Source organism: Tachysurus fulvidraco, chromosome 26 (assembly GCF_022655615.1).
Source record: "Tachysurus fulvidraco isolate hzauxx_2018 chromosome 26, HZAU_PFXX_2.0, whole genome shotgun sequence".
NCBI lineage: Eukaryota > Metazoa > Chordata > Actinopteri > Siluriformes > Bagridae > Tachysurus > Tachysurus fulvidraco.
In genome coordinates, this window is record NC_062543.1 from 6,411,140 (window position 1) to 6,427,351 (window position 16,212).

Sequence of the window (16,212 nt, forward strand, 5' to 3'; positions counted from 1 at the left end):
CAGAGGTCCTCATCGAGCTCTGATTTGAAAAGCTTCGAGTAATGAACCTTTTTCCGATACAATTGGGTTGAAAGCTTCACTGATTCAAGAAAGCTTCACTTCGCCATCACTAACCAAAACTTCAGCCAGAAAGTATAAGAACTGAGAAGTGATCTGTGGTCACCACCTGCAGAACCACTCCTTTCTTGGGGGTGGGTGTCTTGCTAATTGCCTATACTTTCCACCTGTTGTCTATTCCATTTGCACAACAGCATGTGAAACTGATTGTCAATCAGTGTTGCCCTTCCTAAGTGGGCAGTTTGATTTCACAGAAGTGTGATTGACTTGTAGTTACATTTTGTTGTCTAAGTGTTCCTTTTATTTTTATGAGCAGTGTGTGTATATATATATGATATATATATGCTTAAGACTATGAAGGTTATACTTGAAGCATCCATAATACATAAAACCTTGGAAGCACAATGCACCCACATTATAACAGAGCCACCAGTTTCTACTGTCACACATCTGTTTTCTTTTGAATTAGTTTTCTTATACATAAAATATATAATGTAATTTTTATGGCAGGAGTCAGCCACTGAAAACGAGGAGTATAGAACCTTCATTGCAGCTCTAACTAATGTGCAAGATGCAGGTCTCAATGTGATACATGCTTTTCTTGAAGCTTGCAATCTCATTGCCTCTTTGTGCTATCCTGTGCCCATGTTCAACAGTCGACAACCTCCAAATCATACAAATACGGGTCAAGAACGTTTGTTAATGTTTAAGGAGAGTGAGCAGACTAGTTTGAGCTGACAGGAAGGCTCCTGTAATTCATATACTGTAACCTCTCATTGTTGTTATAGTGAAGAGAAAAGCATAGTCTCTCAGAAAGCAGAACACCTTGAGATAGATGAGATATATCAGCAGATGACCTGAGGCTACACTGGAAATACTGGACAATTAAGATTGGGAAAAGATCAAGTAGTGCACTAAACCACCAATGCAACAGCCAAAGACACTGAGATCAGATTTTGTTCCTTAATTTTATGTTGGATGTGAACATTAACTTAAGCCCTTGACCTATACAGTAGTTGCATGATTTTATGATTACTGCTGCCATATGACTGGCTGATTGGATAGTTACATGAATGGAAATGGATTTGAAGAAAGGGATTTGATTTCATATGACTTCACATGTAAATACTTACATTTCTTTTATTCTTTTGTCTAGAAAGCCAGACAGATCTTGACATCTCCTTGAACAAACTGATCCTGTCTGAGACGAAGCTGAGGGACTACTATCGTTATGAAGGCTCTCAAACCATCCCGGGCTGTTCTGAGACAGCGATCTGGACCATGTTTAAGGAGCCTATTCCACTTAGCACAGCTCAGGTGTGACTGATCTTTGACATTGTCAGAGGTTTTAAGAAGAGCTCACTGGTTGTATGGTACTGTAGTTTAAAAGAACCATGTATTTGTGTATATATTCTTCTATTTCCATGTTCTTTTACAGCTTGCGGCCTTTTTCAACCTGAAGTCTACTAGAGTCGAGCTTGAAGACTCAAAATTCCTCAAAACAGCCCCATTGTCAAAACTAGAGAACCAAAAATATTGAACACAGATGATATTTTATGAAAGTTTTTAAATGTTTTGTTTGTTCTTATGAGTGCAGGAAAGGAAAAAGTAGTTGAAAGGAAAAAGATTATTTGTTCTTTTTTTGTGGGTATGTTTCTGTTCACATTGTTCATATTTTCAGAATTGTTTTATTTTGTTCTTTTGTTGAGGATGCTTCCTGTTTGTCAAATAGATATTTATAAATAGATAATTATTTTTGAATATTTATAAACATTATTAATAATACCAGATTAATAGTCAACTGAACATACTTTTTATAAGTACTTTAATATCAATTACATTTTATTCCTTAATAGACTTGTGCAGTTTTTTAGTTGTATGGAGATTTAAAAAAAAATGTAGCATGGCATTGTAGAATCCAGCTTGGTGGCTTTGTTTGCCAAAGGAAATAATAAAAAAAGTTTTTTGTATTAATGTTGAATAAATGTTTTACTCACTCACTCACTCACTCACTCACTCACTCACTCACTCACTCATTTTCTACCACTTACCCGAACTTCTCGGGTCACGGGGAGCCTGTGCCTATCTCAGGCGTCATCGGGCATCAAGGCAGGATACACCCTGGATGGAGTGCCAAGCCATCGCAGGGCACACACACACACACTCTCATTCACTCACACAATCACACACTACGGACAATTTTCCAGAGATACCAATCAACCTACCATGCATGTCTTTGGACCAGGGGAGGAAGGAACCCGGAGTACCCGGAGGAAACCCCCAAGGCACGGGGAGAACATGCAAACTCCACACACACAAGGCGGAGGCAGGAATCTAACCACCAACCCTGGAGGTGTGAGGCAAACGTGCTCTAACCACTAAGCCACCGTGCCCCCAGTTGGCAAAATCTAATTTAGAAAAGTTTAAAACTTTCTAAATGTTTTATAGATGCAAAAAAAAAACAACACTTTGGTATTTATTAATAAAAATTATTTGTTTGCAAGCTGCTTTTGTGTAAGAAAGTCTCATGCACTTGTGTTGAGGTTCTCTCAGTGTTAGTGGTGAAATGGCCAGACAATTAGTTGGGCCAGGGGTTGACAAATGAGGGCTGTTTTATGTCGTAGAGTTTTTATTTGTAGTTTGTGTATCTATAGCACAATGTGTTACAGATGATCTAATCAGAATCGGGAATAAGTCAAGAAGCTTTTATTGTCAACTATATATATCTGATGCAGTACATAGAGACATGAGACATATCTCCAGGACCATGGTGCTACATAGAACAAAGACAGAGAACAACAGAGCTAACGACTTAAGTACGTTAGTGCACATTAGTGCATCTGTGCAACCTGGTGCACTCTTCACCAGAATTAGTTGACATTACAAGAAATTTTCGAGAAACCCGTTGCACTAAACCATTTTAGTTTTTACGCAGGATAAAACTAAACAAGTCAAGTTGTTTGAACATAGAATCTCAAGTCATGCGATAGACAAATCAAATTTACATTAGTAGTCTTTACTGAAATTCAGTAGTTCACATTACTAATGTTTTATGTACATATGCTAGCTTTAGCGACAAACACGTGTAACGTACGTGCATAACTTACACACGCTATATGAATCAAGGAAAAAAAACTCATGTCTGGTGAACTCCATGTACAAGACTGTTAAGGCAGTGCTGGAAAATGAAAATAATGGTGTTCACACAAAATATTGACACTTTGGGCCCAATTTGGACATTTTATTTAGTGGTGTACTCACTTTGTGGCCAGCGGTTTACACGTTAATGGCTGTGTGTTGAGTTATTTTGATGGGATGGGAAAGCAAATTTACACTGTTATACAAGCTGTACACTGTACACTTTACACAGTAGCAACATGTCATTTCTTCAGTGTTGTCACATGAACAGATTTACAAAAATGTGAGTGATGTACTCACTTCTGTCAGTTACTGTAAATTTTCACCCCTTCCACTCCTAGTTTTCAGCCCTATCACCCTGCCGGTTCTCTTATTATGCCTGTAACATTATTATAAACAACATCCTTGTAGAGAACTTGTAATGTTATAGACAGATACTCTTACTATGGAAGACCTACAGTAAGAGGCCATGCATTACTAGATTTCTTTCTTCTTTTGTCAATTTTATTGTTAATATATAATGGATGCCTATAAAATGTTATGCCTTTATTCTCATAATACTGTCAAATTGTTTTGTATTTGTTTTGCAGTGCATTTATTAAAAATGATTTTTGTATTCATTTATTGTCCTTATTCAGAACACCTACAATATACGTGTGGCTAGTTTAACTGGGCTTTCAGATGTGCTTTTTAAATGTGCTTTTTACAGGGCTGGATTAACCGCAGTAGGGTCACTATATTTACACTACAAATAGAGCCTGGTGAGAAATAATGACCCACGCTGTTATTATTTTCCCAAAAAAGCATATCATGAAGTCTTTGATATCTTATATTAGTCCTGCTGCACAATGTGGAACGTCTATGAAATAAGCAAGTTCCTGTTTTCACTTACACTGTAGCAGCTATAAAAAGTAGCCTCCATTTTTGTCCTTTCTCTTGAAGTTGCTGCTTATCAGGATACCAAGAAACTACAAACTAATTTATCATGCACTCTGACACTGGAGACTAAGAGTCAGAGTCTATTGTTTGAGGACTTTTCTGGGGCAGTGTTCAAGGTATTGTCGAAGGAAAGCAATGGGTAGTGACAATTGTTCTCCGGTCAGTGTCCTGACCCTGTGTTTCAAAGGTCATATTGCCCAGATTTTTAGTGTTTTCTCAACAGCTATAATGTAGAAGGTCTTGTGACAACTGATGAAAAGCAAATAAGAAGTTAATAAATAATGACAGATTCCCACACAGTGCCAAGCATCACTGTAGCTACAGTTTTATTGTCAGACATCAGAACTTTTGGCATTGCACACTATCAGTGTTTATGTGGAACTGCACGACATCAGTGTTTATACGGAGCTGCACGCCATCAGTGTTTATGCAGCGCTGCACACCATCAGTGTTTATGCTGAACTGCACATCATCAGTGTTTATGCTGAACTGCACATCATCAGTGTTTATGCAGTGCTGCACGCCATCAGTGTTTATGCAGTGCTGCACGCCATCAGTGTTTATGCAAAATCTGCACGTCATCAGTGTTTATGTAGAGCTGCACGTCATCAGTGTTTATGCAGTGCTGCATGCCATCAGTGTTTATGCGAAACTGCACGTCATCAGTGTTTATGCAGTGCTGCATGCCATCAGTGTTTAAGCGAAACTGCACGCCATCAGTTTTTATGCGAAACTGCACGCCATCAGTTTTTATGCGGAACTACACGCCATCAGTTTTTATGCGGAACTACACGCCATCAGTTTTTATGCGGAACTACACGCCATCAGTTTTTATGCGAAACTGCACGCCATCAGTGTTTAAGCGAAACTGCACACCATCAGTTTTTATGCGAAACTACACGCCATCAGTTTTTATGCGAAACTGCACGCCATCAGTTCTTATGCGGACCTGCACGCCATCAGTGTATAAAGTATCACACTGGTAGACACGGGCAAGAGTAAAAAAGGTTTCACAGTATATTGTGTTCAGCTGCGCAGCAGGACCCAACACTCTGCATATAGCATGAGAGATGAAGGGCCACGATCATTGATTACATCAAGATTTTATAGACAGAACTCAAGTAAAGAAGATATGTAAAAGCAAAACATCATCAATCATTGGCTCAAAATCACAGCATGCTCATCTCCTGATCAAGCTAATCTGGACCGGCCAAGGTGTGCTAGAAGGTCTACTAGAAGATTTACTGGAAGTTGTTTATGCCTAATTCCCGACAACTCGTCTCCAGTCCCTACCACCCTTGTCATAATCTTAAGAAAACAACCGATGACAATGTCAGTCTCTGGTACATATGCTTCATTTGTACTTATTTCTACAGAAACGTATGCTACAGAACTTTGCTTACTAAAACTGCCAGACACAGGAACAGTTTCTTTCCCCAAGCAATCACCCTGATCAACTCACCATAATTATATTCACTTCTTCTTATCATAAGTACTGCATTATCAGGACTGTCAGTCATCAAATCATCTGTATATTACACACTACTGATGCTGTATATTGCACAAAAAGCATAATATTGCACAATATTGTTATTTGCACTCCCACACTTTATGTACATAACTAATCGTTCATATTCTATATTCATATTTTATATATTTTATTCATTCTATATTCATATTATATAACTCATTCTGTGTATATTGTATCTCATTGTCTGCATTGTTTTCTTGTTTAGTATAGTGTTATTTATGTCTGTACATTTGAGAGCCACAAACTGCTGGAACCAAATTCCTTGTGTGTGTCAACACCCTTGGCCAATAAATCTGATTCTGATTCTGATGTTCATGTAGGTAGCAGTTGACTGTTGACTAAAATTAGGCATGCTAGGTGAAATCAGCAAGAATGTACTGAGAACAAAATATATATTTTTTTATTTTTAAGAACACCAATGTTGTAGTCAAATAGTTAAAATAAGTTAAACACTGATTAGAACACTGGGGGATAAACTAAAATAATAATAAAGTATGATTAATACAGAGGCTACATACGTAATACATAGGCTAAGTACAGTATAAAAAAAAACCCTTTAAAAATTGAACCCACCCAAAAAAAAAAAAGGCTGGAAAACATAAGTCTGTAAAGTAGTGAAGACGAATCGATTCGGGGAGTCGGATCATTCAGTTTACCTCATCAAAAAGAGCCGAATCTTTAGAATGCCAAAAAAAATCGTTTCCATTTTTCTCTAATCCCTGCAAGGTTTATGACATTTTCCATCTTTGTAGCCTGTGAAGTTTTTTTGTCAAAGTAACGAGTCTCTATCTAAACTAAAATAAGTATATGAGACGACTCATATGCGACTCATTTGCGAGTCGCCTGTCAATGCTGACGTAAAAGAGCCAAATCGACACTGTGAAGAATCACTTTCAAACCGATTGGTTAGTTGAGACACCTGTGTGGTAATCTGCCTTGTGGAAAGTTCTGGAAATCATCCAATATGACGCGTCTACTTTTGATTTCTCTTCTAGCTTTAGTTTTTAAATCCTGCATTTGTGAGGGTGAGTGACGTGAAAGTGAGCAGGAAGGTTTTTCTCATGACCAGTAGTTAACTAGTTAGCTTATCACAGTATTGTTTAAATATGCCGTTAGATATTCAGATATATCGTCAATCGACGTTTATTGTCATTTTTTCCCAGATATGTCACTGACGGTTATTGTAAAAACAAACAAAAAACAGATATGTCACGGTTTTTGTCATTTATTCACTACAGTTACTCCGTTTTTAATCTATTTAGCTAAGGCTAATTTAATTAGCTAGCATAGATAATTTACCTCAGGCTCGTGGTTCAGTCACAAGAGCAAGCTTGATCCTCTAGTATGGATTGACTACAACAATGTTTATTTTATAACAAAAAAAGACTGATTATTGTATTTTGAATGTGTCTGAATATATATTATTAAAATATTAAACGTAATATTTTATAATATTTAAAATTATAAATATATTTTATATTTTTGTTATAATAAAATTTTATACAAATACTATATATATATATTATAGTTTTTATTATAATAATTATATATAATTAAAATAGAAATTATATAATTATATTTATATACTGTATATAAATAATTTATTTATTTTTATTTGTTTATTATTATTATATTTTATTTTTTATAATAATTATATTTGTATTTTTTTTTCAAATAGGAACCTTTTTATTAATTTTTAATTTCATTAAATTTTTAAAAAAATTTTGAAATCTGAAAATACATACGGAATTCTAATGTTTATGTATTGTGAATTTCTTATCTGAAATATAACATATAGCTGATGATAATCTTTAAAATGAATTACCGATAATTAATAATTACAAAACAGTTATTACAAGATACAACATTAGATTGCATATACAAAAATCACATATACAGTGTTGCTTGAATATATTATACTTTTTTGTATTCAGGAAAATGTTCCCATATTATATACAGTGTGTGTAATTGGCAAAAGTATGTGAACCTTTTTTTCTCTAATCCCTGCAAGGTTTGTGACATTTTCCATCTTTGTAGCCTGTGAAGTTTTTTGTCAAAGTAACGAGTCTCTATCTAAACTAAAATAAGTATATGAGACGACTCATATGCGACTCATTTGCGAGTCGCCTGTCAATGCTGACGTAAAAGAGCCAAATCGACACTGTGAAGAATCACTTTCAAACCGATTGGTTAGTTGAGACACCTGTGTGGTAATCTGCCTTGTGGAAAGTTCTGGAAATCATCCAATATGACGGGTCTACTTTTGATTTCTCTTCTAGCTTTAGTTTTTAAATCCTGCATTTGTGAGGGTGAGTGACGTGAAAGTGAGCAGGAAGGTTTTTCTCATGACCAGTAGTTAACTAGTTAGCTTATCACAGTATTGTTTAAATATGCCGTTAGATATTCAGATATATCGTCAATCGACGTTTATTGTCATTTTTTCCCCAGATATGTCACTGACGGTTATTGTAAAAACAAACAAAAAACAGATATGTCACGGTTTTTGTCATTTATTCACTACAGTTACTCCGTTTTTTAAGCTATTTAGCTAAGGCTAATTTAATTAGCTAGCATAGATAATTTACCTCAGGCTCGTGGTTCAGTCACAAGAGCAAGCTTGATCCTCTAGTATGGATTGACTACAACAATGTTTATTTTATAACAAAAAAAGACTGATTATTGTATTTTGAATGTGTCTGTGTATATATATATATATATATATATATATATATATATTAAACTTAATATTTTATAATATTTAAAATTATAAATATTTTTATTTGGCACTGTGGCAGGAATATTGCAGATTGCATTATGAAATGCAATTCAGTGATTCAATGCAATTCTCTCATTTTTATGGAGAGGAACAAGCCAGAAATAGGATTTTAACAAGGTCTAACAAAGAGTCTGGCTATAGAACTGTTTGTATTTCCCAGAAAAAGGACCGGTCAACATCTAGAAACAAAGTGATAAATTAATTTTTACTAAACACACAATATTAAAGGTTCATTCTACAATTGGCAGTAATTGAGCTCCTGTGAACATCCAAGCATAAAATATAAAAAAGATGAATTACATGCTTTTTTAATTGCTTCAAATTTTACATTTCAGTTTTAGCCAATACGTATTCAAAGTGTAACCAGATGAAACAGAAATCACTAGTTGAATGAAATTGGGTTTGCACAAATAGGACAAAAGTACAGGGTGTCCCAAATGTCAAAAGAAGATCACAATGAAATTTTTTCATGGCTGGATTAGGACGTTGTTACAGGGTTGTGAGAGATGATCATTGGACAATGTTACATTTCTAAAATATGTTAATTTTGAATGAAGACTTTTGGGAGACCCTGTAGGTTAAGATTTGTATTGTGTATTCAGTTCCAAGAACCCTTATTTTTGTGCCCTTCAAATGTTCAAAGCAAGACTGATGTATAAGCAGCCAATATAAAAAGCACTGACTGTAGTTAATGATATGCCAACTTATATCACCCAGCAGGGATGGTATGGTTCACAGCACAGGAGTGTACATTCTAAATGAGTGTCATTTATGTATGAAAAGGCCTCAGGATATTGCAGTATATCTTTCAAGTGCTAAAGTATTATAAACATTGTCACTATGGCCACAAAGTAAATTTTGGAAACAGATGACTTAATATGGCTTATCAGAGTTCAGCAAGCATGCATGAAATCACAGACTAGTTCCTTCAGCATCTGTACTTTTTTTAACATTCATTTCTCTGAATTACTCAAGGTCATGTTCTCTTAATCTGAACTGCTTCTCCTTTTTATCCAGATTATCATAACATTTGTATGTTGAGAGCATTTGTTTAAGTAAATGTATTGTACCACCTCTGCACTGCTTTCTTCATGCAGATTGGTGCTACCAGTCCCAGATGTCCTGTGAACAGCCTTGCAAAGGTAATAATAGACAAGTGAGCATGACAGACAATGGATATAAGCATTTTGATAAAAATTTTTATATCTATTCAACTTTTACCAGCTAACATTTGATCTAACCCTGTTATTTTTCTGATGTTTGCAGGGCCAGCAGCTTGGAATGAGGTGAATGCTGTTTGTGGTGGTAACAAACAATCTCCCATCAACATAGTGACCAAAAAGACTAAGATGGATGCCAGTCTTACCGCATTCAAATTCACTGGTTACAGTGAGCTGTTTACCAGCAATTTGAAGAATAACGGGCAAACCGGTAATCCTGGACATTTCTATACACTTCATGTACTTTAGAGTGATAAGACTGGAAATGGGGAAATATATGGAAAGCAAGTGGGCACTCCTAAGGTTGACGTGTGTAGGAAGGCGTGAAAAGGAAACCTGGTGGGGTGTGTTACAACATATCCTCATGGGATTTCGCTGGGTTCTCCAGTCCAGGAACTAACTGCAGTGATTTCAAATATAGCTGATGTAGTGAAAATTAAGCGTAGTATGCAAATTCCATAGAAAAGGGGGCATTTCATCAGCAGTCCTTCATCAGCTGTTTGACCAAAGTTCTTGCTTTGACCAAATATTATAACATTCTTTTTAGGCTCATATACTCTAAAAATGTGTCTTCATAACATTTAGTAAGGGAGCTGTGTCTTCTGGTGCATACAGCATTATGACCTGTAATATAGCAGGCATTGTTTTTATTTTTCAAGTTCTCTGTAAAGCAGGGGTGTCAAACTCAAATTCACAGTGGGCCAAAATATAAAACTGAGATAAAGTCACGGGCCAAACTGAATATTTATTGAAAAATTAACTGCAACTGTTATGTAATGTTCAACCTTTTTCATATGGAAACAAACTTTAGTTTTGCTTAAATACAGGATTTGGAACAACCATAGCTTGATATTACAAACACATATGAAATTAAATTTGAAATAAAAGACACATAAGTGATGTTCATTTCACAAACTTTGACCATACACTTTTTGACAAACTCTCTCATTAAAGGGCCAGGCAGATTTTGCTGTCTCTGCTGCCACAATAACGCTCGTCTTTAGAGCAGCTTCACTTTTTGATTTTGCTTTCATGAACATAGTCTGCCGGGAAACCAGACTTTTTTTCATCTCCTCCACCTTTTGGAGCTTCTGCTTTACGTCCAGGTCCTTATACTTCTCATAATGTTTCGTTTCATGGTGTCTTCTTATGTTATATTCTTGCGTTAGACACTTTAGCTCCGTTAGCACACAAGACGAACAGATCTGTCCTTTATATTCGTGAACAGATAATCTGCCTCCCACCTGTCTTGAAAGCTCCTATTGTCCATCTTTCGTTTAGCCGTTTTTTGTGGAGGGTGGAATTAACTTGCTCGATGTGACTGTAGCATGGTTGTTAACGACTGTCAACAGTGAATGAGGGGCGCTTGCTGTTCGTGACTACGCGTCAATACAGTGGCACGGCATTCTGGGATTTGTACTATTAGCGGAGCATGCGGCTAGTCAGCTGTAATGCACATTTGATATGATCTCGCGGGCCAAATATAACCGTGGGCCAGAGTTTGACACCCCTGCCGTAAAGCATTTAAACTTATGAATACTCCAAGAAATCTTTTCTGTCGTCTCTAAATGTCATGTTGGCAACTTTCATGGTCTTGCAGGAGCAATTTTTTTTTATGGAATTGCAGGTCTATTTATAACACCTTACTTGTTTCCTTGTAGTTTTTCTGGACATTCCTTTAGGGGCCACTTTGAGTGGGGGAAATCTCTCGAACACCTATAAAGCTGTCCAGTTGGATTTCCACTGGGGCAGCAGTAGCAGCCCTGGGTCTGAACACACCCTTGATGGAGACCAGTATCCCATGGAGGTACAGTCAAGATTCTCCTCAGCACACTGATTACTAAGATTGTGGTGTTTTTTGTTTTGATTTGTTTTGTTTTCCAAATAAGGCATTATTTAGCAAGATGAATGCTGTTTATATGATAATATTAAATACCTGTTTAGACATGGTACAGTATTACACCGTACCTTCAACAGACATGTAAGACTTTCACTATTAAATGTTATGTTTTTGGTCAGTGTTATAGGAAAATAATCAATGATTTTGTGTAGGAATTTACTACTCTGAGATGGATTGTTGTGTGGTTGTACATTAACAATAAAGGTGTATTACTCTTGATGAATCTCTCTCTCTCTCTATTTCAGCTGCACATCCTGCATATAAAGGACAAATACATTACAGTAGATGAAGCACTGAGTGACCCAACTGGACAAGCAATTTTAGGATTCTTCTTTGAGGTTTGCTTTTAAGAGTCTACTGTTATGTCAAACCAATTCACTGTAATTTGTATCTTGTTAAAGAGTCTTCATATTAAGCCATCATATAGGAAAAGCAACTGGAGGTAAAGGAGGAATGAACATTTTTCCTCAGTTTTGATGATCCACAATTTGAATTCTTACACATCTCTCCAAAATGTATCCAATGTGTACAATTGCATCATTTTCATTCTTATTAAAGCTTTTTGTGAGCCCTGTGGATGGGGAAGAGTCAACCAGATAACCACCACTCCCATTATGATCACTCCCAAGATTTGCACACTACATTTTTGTCATCATTTTCAGACTGATTTGACTTTACTTTCATGCAATGATGCCATTCACTGTCATTCATGCATTATGAGTACTTAGATCGTGAGTTAACAAGTGTGAACACTTTTTATCAGCTGCATCAAAATATTGAATCACACTCTATGAGCTATGAAAAGATTGGCTTTATTCCAAAACCTTGGAAGCACAATGCACCCACATTATAACAGAGCCACCAGTTTCTACTGTCACAGTTTCTACTGTTTTCTTTTGAATTTGTTTTCTTATACATAAAATATATAATGTAATTTTTATGGCAGGAGTCAGCCACTGAAAACAAGGAGTATAGAGCCTTCATTGCAGCTCTAACTAATGTGCAAGATGCAGGTAGGCATTTCTCAATGTGATACATGCTTTTCTTGAAGCTTGCAATCTTATTGCCTCTTTGTGCTATCCTGTGCCCATGTTCAACAGTCGACAACCTCCAAATCATACAAATACGGGTCAAGAACGTTTGTTAATGTTTAAGGAGAGTGAGCAGACTAGTTTGAGCTGACAGGAAGGCTCCTGTAATTCATATAACCTCTCATTGTTGTTATAGTGAAGAGAAAAGCATAAAGTCTCTCAGAAAGCAGGCTACACTGGAAATACTGGACAATTAAGATTGGGAAAAGATCAAGTAGTGCACTAAACCACTAATGCAACAGCCAAGTCACTGAGATCAGATTTTGTTCCTTAATTTTATGTTGGATGTGAACATTAACTTAAGCCCTTGACCTATACAGTAGTTGCATGATTTTATGATTACTGCTCCCATATGACTGGCTGATTGGATAGTTACATGAATGGAAATGGATTTGAAGAAAGGGATTTGATTTCATATGACTTCACATGTAAATACTTACATTTCTTTTATTCTTTTGTCTAGAAAGCCAGACAGATCTTGACATCTCCTTGAACAAACTGATCCTGTCTGAGACGAAGCTGAGGGACTACTATCGTTATGAAGGCTCTCAAACCATCCCGGGCTGTTCTGAGACAGCGATCTGGACCATGTTTAAGGAGCCTATTCCACTTAGCACAACTCAGGTGTGACTGATCTTTGACATTGTCAGAGGTTTTAAGAAGAGCTCACTGGTTGTATGGTACTGTAGTTTAAAAGAACCATGTATTTGTGTATATATTTGTCTATTTCCATGTTCTTTTACAGCTTGCGGCCTTTTTCAACCTGAAGTCTAAAGATGGTAAGCCATTGGTGAACACATTCAGACCAGTGCAGCCTCGTAAAGGGCGGGTTGTGTATAGATCCCACTCTGGTGCAGCTGAATCTGCTGTAGTGTTCAGCTTCACTCTCGTTCTGTTGAGTGTAAGTACAACTCTGAGCTGTAATCAACTCTACTAGAGTCGAGCTTGAAGACTCAAAATTCCTCAAAACAGCCCCATTGTCAAAACTAGAGAACCAAAATTATTGAACACAGATGATATGTTATGAAAGTTTTTAAATGTTTTATTTGTTCTTATGAGTGCAGGAAAGGAAAAAGTAGTTGAAAGGAAAAAGTTTTTTGTCCTTTTTTGTGGGTATGTTCCTGTTCACATTGTTCATATTTTCAGAATTGTTTTATTTTGTTCTTTTGTTGAGGATGCTTCCTGTTTGTCAAATAGATATTTATAAATAGATAATTATTTTTGAATATTTATAAACATTATTAATAATACCCGATTAATAGTCAACTGAACATACTTTTTATAAGTACTTTAATATCAATTACATTTCATTCCCTAACCCTTGTATGGTGTTCGGGCCTGTGGGACCCATTTTCATTTTTTTATCAATTTTTTAATTTATATTTTATAATTTTTTTCACATTTATATTACATAAAGGATGTTCGGGTCCACTGGACCCAGGGCTAAAACGAGTGTGGAAATTGTCAGTCCTGTGTACCTGTGAACTGATTCCATCCAGAAAATGATTCTGGATTGCACTAAAAACAAAAATACGAACATCATACAAGGGTTAATAGACTTGTGCAGTTGTTCAGTTGTATGGCCGATTTAAAAAAAAAAAAAAAAGGAAAGTCATGGCATTGTAGAATCCAGCTTGGTGGCTTTGTTTGCCAAAGAAAATGAAAAAAAAAAGTTTTTTGTATTAATGTTGAATAAATGTTTTACAGATGCAAAAAAAAACCAAAAAAACACTTTGGTATTTATTAATAAAAATTATTTGTTTGCAAACTGCTTTTGCGTAAGAAAGTCTCATGCACTTGTGTTGAGGTTCTCTCACTGTTAGTGGTGAAATGGCCAGACAATTAGTTGGGCCAGGGGTTGACAAATCAGGGCTGTTTTATGTCGTAGAGTTTTTATTTGTAGTTTGTGTATCTATAGCACAACGTGTTACAGATGATCTAATTAGAATCGGGAATAAGTCAAGAAGCTTTTATTGTCAACTATATATAGCTGATGCAGTACATAGATACATGAGACATTTCTCCAGGACCATGGTGCTACATAGAACAAAGACAGGGAACAACAGAGCTAACGACTTAGGTACGTTAGTCCACATTAGTGCATCTGTGCAACCTGGTGCAAACAATGCAGGATATAAAAGACAGTGCAAACTGTGCAAAAAATACAGAAATGAACGCTTAATATAATATCAGCAGTTAAATGAGGTATTGGAAAAAAATTTCAAAAACAGCAATTGACAAATGTGTAAGACAGCATGTGCAAAGATAGCAAAAACAGTGTTTAAGTACAGTAACAGAAAGCAGGTATGTTGAAACATGTAAAATAAACAAAACAAAATGCAGTAGAAACCTAAATGTCTTTTTATATGTGACATCATTTCACTGGAAGTTGATATACTTGTTAATACTGGCTAGTTAAGTGCATTAATACAGACTAAGGGACACAAGTCCCTTAGTCTGTATTAATGCACTTAACTAGCCAGTTACTGTAGTTCATCATGCTTAGTTTAGTCAGCCACCATGTTTTAATCTGATCAAAAGATTTTTTGTTTGGGTAGCACATTGGCACTGATATGCAGGCGTTTCTCTGGTGTCAGCATTAGTGTCTAACTACAGAGATTTGTGTTGTCCTTCTTTTAACTCATTTGAACTCAGCTAGTGTAATCTTTAATAGGACAAGAGTCTGATATACTGATGTAGTTCCAACAGTTTCCCAGTAGATGTCAGCAAGCCTATGTTAAAGATTGTACTTTCTGCAGGCTGTACAGTGACCTTTCCCACAGGCTCAAACCACATTTAACCTTTCAAGTAACCATCACGAGACACATAAATTCTCCATGCTGCAGTAGATAGGAACCCTAAAGATAAAAACACAAGTGTAGTGAGACTCTATGCTAGTGAACCTTTCAACATAACACTACAGGCAGCATTGCAGATATGAAAGTATTTAGCTAATGTTCCAGTTAAGGCCATAATGCTAGAACTAGACTTAAAGTTTCACGTTACCTATATTAAATTATTAATAAACTTTTCCAGCTGTGTTTCCCTAACCTTTCTTGCATTTATTAAAAAATGAGAAACAGAATGACAATTTTTGAGACTATAATATTGCTGAGCATTTTGTAACTTCAAACCTTCGAACTTAAAATAGTAAGAACATACACACAATATAAATTTACTTAACTGTCATAGTACTAACACTGGGGTGGCACACTCAAGGGGATGTATATATATCATGATACAAAACAATCAGGCAATGAGCATGAGCTACGTTGGAATAACCAACATTGTATTCTTCACCGGGTTAATTTTCTAGTTCATTTATAGTTTATTTAAAGCAGAGAGCATTAAGAACTGCCATCTGAGTAGTAAAATCAATACTGACTATAAAGATCACATTAATGATAAAATGAGACACATTAGACAGTTAATTGAAGACATCAGACTATGTAAGGAGACATGTCCTGAGAAGAAAACTGTACTGGAAGTAAATGTATTCACTGTGGCAAGTAATCAGGACTAAATAAATCCAAGTATTTTATTTGCTTTGAGCGACTGAT

At 35.9% G+C, this 16,212-nt stretch overlaps 2 protein-coding genes across 3 annotated transcripts; both read left to right on the plus strand.

Annotated features, from left to right (window-relative positions):
* The first annotated feature begins 411 nt into the window (after positions 1 to 411).
* Positions 412 to 2,027, plus strand: LOC113637240 (carbonic anhydrase 4-like). Its single transcript, XM_047809635.1, has 4 exons — positions 412 to 417; positions 568 to 634; positions 1,214 to 1,374; positions 1,496 to 2,027. Exons 1-4 carry the CDS (start codon positions 412 to 414, stop codon positions 1,595 to 1,597), a joined length of 336 nt encoding a protein of 111 aa, XP_047665591.1. The 3' UTR covers positions 1,598 to 2,027.
* A 4,262-nt stretch (positions 2,028 to 6,289) lies between these two features.
* Positions 6,290 to 14,423, plus strand: LOC113637228 (carbonic anhydrase 4-like). Of its 2 annotated transcripts, none has more exons than XM_027137766.2 (8): positions 6,290 to 6,690; positions 9,539 to 9,583; positions 9,708 to 9,872; positions 11,323 to 11,468; positions 11,807 to 11,899; positions 12,508 to 12,574; positions 13,116 to 13,276; positions 13,398 to 14,423. In XM_027137766.2, exons 1-8 carry the CDS (start codon positions 6,630 to 6,632, stop codon positions 13,587 to 13,589), a joined length of 930 nt encoding a protein of 309 aa, XP_026993567.1. In that variant the 5' UTR covers positions 6,290 to 6,629; the 3' UTR covers positions 13,590 to 14,423. The 2 variants fall into 2 exon arrangements, with proteins under 2 accessions (XP_026993567.1, XP_026993566.1); XM_027137765.2 differs by lacking the exon at positions 6,290 to 6,690 and adding an exon at positions 7,818 to 7,974.
* The last annotated feature ends 1,789 nt before the right edge of the window (positions 14,424 to 16,212 follow it).

Bases quoted from the DNA above. Each gene is read 5' to 3' on its own strand.
- LOC113637240 (XM_047809635.1), top strand. The intron at 635-1,213 runs GTCTCAATGTGA...TCTTTTGTCTAG, and splicing joins AACTAATGTGCAAGATGCAG to AAAGCCAGACAGATCTTGAC. The intron at 1,375-1,495 runs GTGTGACTGATC...GTTCTTTTACAG, and splicing joins TTCCACTTAGCACAGCTCAG to CTTGCGGCCTTTTTCAACCT.
- LOC113637228 (XM_027137766.2), top strand. From the start codon at position 6,630: ATGACGCGTCTACTTTTGATTTCTCTTCTAGCTTTAGTTTTTAAATCC. The intron at 11,900-12,507 runs GTTTGCTTTTAA...TTTTTATGGCAG, and splicing joins TTTTAGGATTCTTCTTTGAG to GAGTCAGCCACTGAAAACAA. The intron at 13,277-13,397 runs GTGTGACTGATC...GTTCTTTTACAG, and splicing joins TTCCACTTAGCACAACTCAG to CTTGCGGCCTTTTTCAACCT.